The 7537-nt window shown below is 39.4% G+C and overlaps 2 protein-coding genes across 4 annotated transcripts; one reads left to right on the forward strand and one right to left on the reverse strand.

Annotated features, from left to right (window-relative positions):
• Positions 1 to 898: 898 nt before the first annotated feature.
• LOC107470396 (UDP-glucuronate:xylan alpha-glucuronosyltransferase 1) lies at positions 899 to 4369 on the forward strand. Of its 3 annotated transcripts, XM_052255808.1 has the most exons (6): positions 899 to 998; positions 1064 to 1100; positions 1358 to 1464; positions 2235 to 2444; positions 2523 to 3139; positions 3213 to 4369. In XM_052255808.1, the coding sequence occupies exons 3-6, from the start codon at positions 1400 to 1402 to the stop codon at positions 4241 to 4243; spliced, it is 1923 nt and encodes a 640-aa protein (XP_052111768.1). In that variant the 5' UTR covers positions 899 to 998; positions 1064 to 1100; positions 1358 to 1399; the 3' UTR covers positions 4244 to 4369. The 3 variants fall into 3 exon arrangements, with proteins under 3 accessions (XP_052111768.1, XP_015945285.1, XP_015945286.1); XM_016089799.3 differs by having other exon boundaries at positions 948 to 1100; XM_016089800.3 differs by having other exon boundaries at positions 956 to 1100; positions 1363 to 1464.
• Positions 4370 to 4834: 465 nt separating this feature from the next.
• LOC107470394 (probable pectinesterase/pectinesterase inhibitor 51) lies at positions 4835 to 7231 on the reverse strand. The gene is made up of 2 exons (XM_016089796.3): positions 5939 to 7231; positions 4835 to 5736 (listed from the first exon to the last, which is right to left on the reverse strand). The coding sequence occupies exons 1-2, from the start codon at positions 6945 to 6947 to the stop codon at positions 5051 to 5053; spliced, it is 1695 nt and encodes a 564-aa protein (XP_015945282.1). The 5' UTR covers positions 6948 to 7231; the 3' UTR covers positions 4835 to 5050.
• Positions 7232 to 7537: the final 306 nt, after the last annotated feature.

The raw sequence follows: 7537 nt of genomic DNA on the forward strand, positions 1-7537 counted from the left end.
CTAAGGGTTGAGTTAATATATGTATACTAAATAAATATTTGATAGTAGCATAGAAAATTTTGATTTCACATTTTTATGAACATATTAATTCTAAATATTTACCGTATATACTAATTTCCATTCACTTAGATATTATATATACACATGGAAGATATTAAACTTTAATTCTTTTAGAATAGAGAGTAAATATCCCATAAAAAAAATGAAAGTTAACATTTTTGAATATACTAATTAACCTTCACTGTTATAAGAATAAGAGTAAAACTAGAGAACTAAAAGCATATCAGCCAAAATCCAACCAAATACCTTTGGATGAATTCAAAATTTTTACGAGTTAATATATATGGATGTTTCTTCTACTAAGTATTAGAATGTTTCTTTTTCATATTAAATGGATGTTCTTTTATATATTTTTTGAATTTGTGATTGTTAGAAGTGGATAGATTAATGTGAGAAAAAAGAGGAAGGTTTTTATAGGTTTTAATTATTTAAAATTTTTTAAATTTTAAATTTAAAAATTTTAAAATTTTTTAAATTTTAAATTTAAAAAATTTAAAATTAATTAATTATTGATATAAATTAATATAATTTTATTTAGTTTTTAGCTATAAGCTTTTGGTTCCTTATAAGAATAATGGGGGCATGTCTTGTATATGTATATGATGGTGCCTTTGCCCTTTTGAACTACACTTATGAGTTGTTTCCGTCATAAAAGAGTAGAAGTGTAAAGCGAAATGGTATTTACTCATCCTCCAATAAGAAAACTGAAATATTATAATATATATGAAAGAAGGAGAAAATATATAGGAATAGTGAAGGAAAAGGAAGAGAGATGAGGTAGAGAGAGTTGGTGAGCACCAAATAGAACTAGAATGAAACTGAAAGACAAAGAAATGATTATTCTGAAACAAGTTACTTTCACTTATATCTCATCACTCTGTATATTGGCTTCAAACTCCCCCCACAACTCCATCTCCTCAAGATCAAGATTCTCTCTCTCTCTCTCTCTAACCTCCAAACTTAAAAGACTCCCCCCACAACTCCATCTCCTCAAGATCAAGATTCTCTCTCTCTCTCTCTCTAACCTCCAAACTTAAAAGGTTTGTGTGTTAATTAGTTCCCTCTTTGTATGCTTCATCACACAACAACAACATCATTTATGTGTTTCAAGTTTATTAAATTTAGACAGTGTACTATGTTGTAGTAGTCATTGCGTTTCTCGCATTCTTACACTAATTTTTCACTCACATTGATGTAATAACAAATCATGTACACCAAAAGATGGTTCTATGGGAACTTATCTTATTTGATTTTCAGCAATTTGATTGATCCGTTTTCTTGTTATCAATTGAAATAGATCAGATGTTGGTTGCATGCAACTGTAGCTGAAACTGAATGAATGAGAGGAACAATGGGAAATTCTCCTCATGCTGTTGAACCTCGACACCGTTTGCCTACAACCATGTGAGTTTAACCAACATTCTTCATCGCATTTTCTTTTTTCTAAGGATCATATAATAATATTCACAAATTATTTGCTAAGGATGAATCAGGTTCTTGTTCAATTCTCAGATCTAGCTGTTAACATTATTTTTTCCATGCATGCAAATACTATATAAGATTTTTAGTAGTATTCCATAGTGTTGTAAAATCCTTTTCAAACGGCAGAGGGACCTACGCGTAGAGTTAGCTTTTTTTGTGTCATTCATCTCTCACTCTTCATATCTTCAAGAAAATAAATGATGATGACATTTTATCACATTATTTACAATATAATCCAATAAGGAACCAGAATTCTAATTCTCTCTCTCTCTCTCTCTTTCTCTCTCTCTCTCTCTCTCTCTCTCTCTCTCTCAGAGACATATATCATTATTGATTAAAACTAACTCTATGATTTCATTTCCGTGTCAAACTTTCTCATCAATCAATAATCAAATTCTTTACAATCTGTCCACGAAAAATAGAAGTGCAGTAATTAATTGTTTTTCTCTCCATATATGCTCTTCATTGTGTATGAAACGAGTCCATATTCCACCAAAAAATATATTGCTTTTATTGATGTAAAATTGATCATGGGCAGTTAGTACTTTGATGAATCGATCCAAAATGAATTCGTGATTTTTTTGGCGACAATGCAATATCGAATAGAATACACATTTTGAAATCGTAGAAGCTGCGAAAGAATATAGTAATTAACTCGGTGTGAATAATATAGCAATTATTATGTGGTACAGTGAAGATTTATACAAACGAAGATTGCCAAAAAATAACAAAGCAAAAGAGGTAGAGAAACCATTCCATTTAACTGTACAAGATAGGAGCTCAAGATGCAAGTTCTCATTCTTAAAGCTTCTGTTATTGGTAACCATTTGTGGAACTTTTGTAACACTCCTCTACTCTCCAGAGGTCTACAATACCACCCATTTAACAACCTCTGGCTCTGTGTAAGTCTTCAAATTCAAATGCAACATCTAATTTCGTTTAATCTTCCAGTAAATGGATGACTAATTTTTTGTGTACAGGTGGTTATGGGGTGGGTCGGATCCTAGATATATCGCGAATGTAGATACTCGTTTGAGTGATATTGCGAAAATCACCAAGAAATTAACAGGGAAAGATAAAGTTCAGGGCATTGGGCTTGTGAATTTCAACAAGACAGAGATAAGTGGTTTTGAGAATCTTAATCCTGATGCCACACATGTTGAATTGAACTTGGAGTATGCTGCAAGAAATGTGACATGGGAGAGCCTATACCCCGAATGGATCGATGAGGAAGAAGAGGAGGAAGTTCCCGTTTGCCCCTCTCTGCCAAGTCTGAGGTCTCCCGGCATACGACTTAATCTCATCGCCGTCAAGCTTCCTTGCCGGAAAGGTGTTGGCAAGAATTGGTCTAGAGATGTTGCTCGTTTGCATCTTCAGCTCGCCGCGGCTCGCCTTGCAGCCTCTTTTAAAGGAAACTACACTGTGCATGTTCTCTTTGTTACCGATTGCTTCCCAATGCCGAATCTGTTTACCTGCAAAGAACTTGTTGGACGCGAAGGAAATGCATGGTTATACAGGCCAAACTTGAGTGTTTTGAGACAAAAGGTTCAACTTCCTGTAGGATCCTGTGAACTCACAATTCCTATGAGGGGCAAAGGTCAGTTGTATTCTATACCAAATACTAAGTGATTTGGAGTTTGATGTTTTTAACGTGATTGTGTTGGAAACAGAGTTGGTTTACAATGGAAATGCTGAGAGAGAAGCGTACGCAACAATTCTGCATTCAGCACATGTTTATGTGTGTGGAGCAATCGCGGCAGCGCAAAGCATCCGCATGGCCGGATCAAGTCGAGACCTTGTTATACTTGTTGATGAGACAATAAGTGGATATCACAGAAGTGGTTTGGAAGCAGCAGGGTGGAAAGTCAGGACAATAAAGAGGATCAGAAACCCCAAAGCCGAAAAGGATGCTTACAATGAATGGAACTACAGCAAGTTCCGCTTATGGCAACTAACAGATTATGACAAGATAATATTCATAGATGCAGATTTGCTCATACTAAGAAACATAGATTTCCTCTTTGGCATGCCGGAAATCACTGCTACTGGAAACAATGCCACGCTTTTCAACTCTGGAGTCATGCTGGTTGAGCCATCAAATTGCACATTCCAGCTCCTAATGGATCACATAAACGAGATTGAATCTTACAATGGAGGAGACCAGGGATACCTGAATGAGATATTCACATGGTGGCATAGGATTCCAAGACACATGAACTTCTTGAAGCATTTCTGGATCGGCGACGAAGAAGAGAAGAAAAAAATGAAAACCTTGTTGTTTGGTGCCGAGCCTCCAATCCTCTATGTTCTTCACTACCTAGGCTTGAAGCCTTGGTTATGCTTCCGCGACTATGATTGCAACTGGAACTTTGACATATTCCATGAGTTTGCGAGCGACGTTGCGCACGCCAAGTGGTGGAAGGTGCATGATGCAATGCCTGAGGTTCTGCAACAATTCTGTTTGCTGCCATCAAAGCAAAAGGCTCAGTTAGAATGGGATCGGAGACAAGCCGAGACAGCAAACTACACAGATGGTCACTGGAGACTCAAAATTAAAGATCCTCGGTTGAAGAAATGTATCGATAACTTGTGCCATTGGAAGAGCATGTTGAGGCACTGGGGAGAGACAAATTGGACTGATGATGAGTCTTACCATCCAACACCACCTGCCATTACTACATCATCTCTTTCTGCTTTGTAACTTACTTGATTTGACTCCTTCTCTTAGTAGTGTTAGGAGACAAAAAGGGATCAAGCAAATTTTGTTTCCTCCAGTTTTAGAGGAATTGAGCTGAATAAATCAAAATACAATTCTTGTGCTGTTAAACACATTTTATTGTTTCAACTTTTAACCTATACCGTATGGTTATAAGTTTCTTAAGCAAGTGAATATGAATACAGAGATAGGTAATCAACCCCACCCACCATTTCGGACCCTATTTATTTAAGTAAGCCAGCAGAGGGGCACGTGAATCAATTAATTTATAGCATGTGAATTGCTATTTTTGATACAAATACACATGTTCAAAATCCAAATGACTTGTTGGTTATCCTTCCTTATTTTTTATTTGTTACATTATTGGACGGAAAGCTTTGTGGAATCTACTAATCAATTTAGTTGGCTCGATCATATGATTTCTTGCAAAAAAAGAACCATCATGTAAAAAGAATATAGATAGATCTCATTATTCTTGGAACCTCTCCAAATGGCTTCTAAAATCATATTGTATTGGTAATTACAAAGGGGATGTAAACAAAAAACAAAAATGCCACGTAAACACCAATTACCAACTACCAAATCAGTCACTATGTATTTGTATATAAATACATGAGTGGTTTAATTTATTTTTAGTATATAGTTTGTATTTAAATGTATATTCTACACTGATAGTGGATTTTGGTGCATACCTAACATGATTGAACAAAAAAAATGCAAAATTTTTTCCCCATTACGATCAATGCCTCCTCCTCTCCCTTGCTCTATCATCCCTCTCCTAAGATGAGCTAATCACAGAGATGACGGAATCCAATGAGTTCCTTGAATGAAATTCTGAGCTGAGTAAGTATCCACATGCTCACTGGGGATCCTGCTGCTCCATGGAACTCTTTTAGCCAAATCCGAACCGGGTCCTGAGTTCTCGAATTCTCCATAGTATAGCGTCAACAGCGCAAAGTCCCCGCTCCAAGGCATCCAACCCTCCGGTGCAATCAGGGCTTCCAAGGTTGAATTAATGAATACTGTCCTAGCATACTCCTTCCATGGCCTACCTAGATAGTTCTTGTGTGCTTGAGGCTTGCTGTGATACAATGCCATATATTCCTCAGTGCCATTAAACGAGCAATTCCAGAAAACAAAGCCGGTCGACTGACCAGGGTCCGTCCTGCCCTGTGCCGTGATGGCATTGGTCTCTCCCTTCTCCGGATCGACTATCCTCGGCTTGACCAGGATTTCGCAGTCTTGGAAGATTGACGCCGAGTTTCCGAAGATGAAATCCACATTGCCAATGATCCGGCAATTTTTGTAAAACTGGCGCAAGGTTTGAGCATATAGTGTGTCTTGGTTGCCAATGAACTCGCAATTCTCAATGACGGAAAGATCACTGTCCGATCGGAAGGCCACCGCCTGGTGCGCATCAGCACCAGCCGTGTTCTGGATGGTGAGATCCTTGGCCATGAATCCATCCCCAAGAACCCCTGCCAAAACAACAATTTGCCAAGCCATTGACAATAATTCATGCTCAAATTTCAGAGTTTTAATCATCATGCAAAGATTGTGTAAGTGACTTATAAGATAAATTAGTAACGATACAAATACATAAATGAATCTTTGTATAAGATATTTTGATACAAATTAAACACAAAAAAAAGAAAAGAAAAGAAAAGAAAAAGAACTCACCGACGGTGGCTGAGTGATAGGTTGACATTCCAGGCATAAGCCCAACGCTGCGGGAACCGGTGATGATGGTTTTGCCCATTCCATCGCCCAAGAACACCACATTCTTCTTCTTCGGCGGAACCCTGACCTTCTCTTCATATACCCCTTCCTTTATGTAAATCACGAACATCCGTTCTCCGACCTTAAGGTTATCCGGCGCCGCGTGAACCGCCTCCTGCACCGTCCTGTAACAACCATCCCCGTTCTTGCAAACGGTAGCGTCTGGCGTCAATTTCGACGGCACTCCTAATTTATATCCCGATCCGAACCCTCCCGAAGCGACCGGTGGCTCCCAGAAGCCGTTACGCTCCGTTAACGGCGGCCTCCATGAAGCGGTGTCGTTGCCGAAGAGGTCGTAGGATGCGACCATGCTGAGGGCGTTGCTGGTGATGTAGGTAAGGGAATCTACAAAAACCATCGCCTCCGCGACGGAGAGGGTGTCGTTGGCATACTTGAGGCTGGACCAGCAACCGTACTGGTAGGCCAAGGAGGCGCTGAGCCATGCGCGGGCGTCTTTTGTGGCATTCCGGGGGACGGCGTCGGCGGCGAGGAAAGTGCGGCGGCGGGAGTAGCGGAGGATCTGAATGCAGGTCTTGGCCGCGGTGGCGCGGGTGCGGTTGCTGGCGATGGAGTCCTCGTAGAGGGAGGAGATCATGGTGATGGCATCGTGGAGTTTGGTGTAGGATGAATTAATGGCGGATTGGACGAGCTCGACTGGGGTTGGGTCAGGATTTGTTTGGGTCACGGAACTGAGCGTGGTGTGGCATATGAGAGGGAAGCGCGTGGCCTTGCATGCTTGAAGGACAGGGAGGGAGGGGGTAAGTTGGGCGTTGGAGGATGAAAGAAAGAGGGAGAGGAAGATGCAGAGCGAGAGGGAGAGGAGGGAAGCCATGGAGAGGATGAGAATGGTGGATCTCGTTATTGGGAACAAGAAGCTCAATATCACGGGTTTATGAGGTTTTCTCTTCATCCTCAACTTGGGTTGATTTTTAGGAGGTTTTATTTTAGGGTGCTATAATTAATTAGCCCATCTGGTGCTGTCGTTAAAAATAATCAATGTGCTGTTGCATTCCAAATTTGGATCCGCCATTATTTGTTCTTATTCTTCCTCTTCTGTTTCTGCTGCTTCTGCTACTTAATTACTGTGTCCCGTGTTACTGTTGGAGAGTAGAAACTCAGTGTGTTTGACCGGCCATGTGGACTTGGCGTTGGCGGGCTCCCTATTCTGCTATTCAACACAAATGGCAACGAAAGGATAAGATTATAGACCGGATCTGAATTTAGATTTGCCATCTCATACGGTAACTAAATATGACGACCCCAGATTCCACCTTAAAGTTTCACCACTTTCTCGCGGCTAAAATATTTTAATATGGAACATTTTTTAGAGTTATGCCTCAACATGGGGCTGAATTCTATTATGTGGAGATGGGGATGTTAAGCTTTTGGCAGTGGGCGAAAAGAATATATATATATATTTTTTTTTTTAAGGTGAGAAGGATGATTTTTATTTTTTTTATTAAGAAGATTTGAACTCATAATTTTTTAGATAAATGTGAG

Source organism: Arachis duranensis, chromosome 10, assembly GCF_000817695.3.
Source record: "Arachis duranensis cultivar V14167 chromosome 10, aradu.V14167.gnm2.J7QH, whole genome shotgun sequence".
NCBI lineage: Eukaryota > Viridiplantae > Streptophyta > Magnoliopsida > Fabales > Fabaceae > Arachis > Arachis duranensis.

Coding starts and splice junctions, on each gene's coding strand:
- LOC107470394 (XM_016089796.3), bottom strand. CDS start 6,947: ATGAAGAGAAAACCTCATAAACCCGTGATATTGAGCTTCTTGTTCCCA. Junction 5,737..5,938: donor CTATCACTCAGCCACCGTCG/GTGAGTTCTTTT, acceptor TTGTTTTGGCAG/GGGTTCTTGGGGATGGATTC.
- LOC107470396 (XM_052255808.1), top strand. CDS start 1,400: ATGAGAGGAACAATGGGAAATTCTCCTCATGCTGTTGAACCTCGACAC. Junction 2,445..2,522: donor TTAACAACCTCTGGCTCTGT/GTAAGTCTTCAA, acceptor TTTTGTGTACAG/GTGGTTATGGGGTGGGTCGG. Junction 3,140..3,212: donor AATTCCTATGAGGGGCAAAG/GTCAGTTGTATT, acceptor TGTTGGAAACAG/AGTTGGTTTACAATGGAAAT.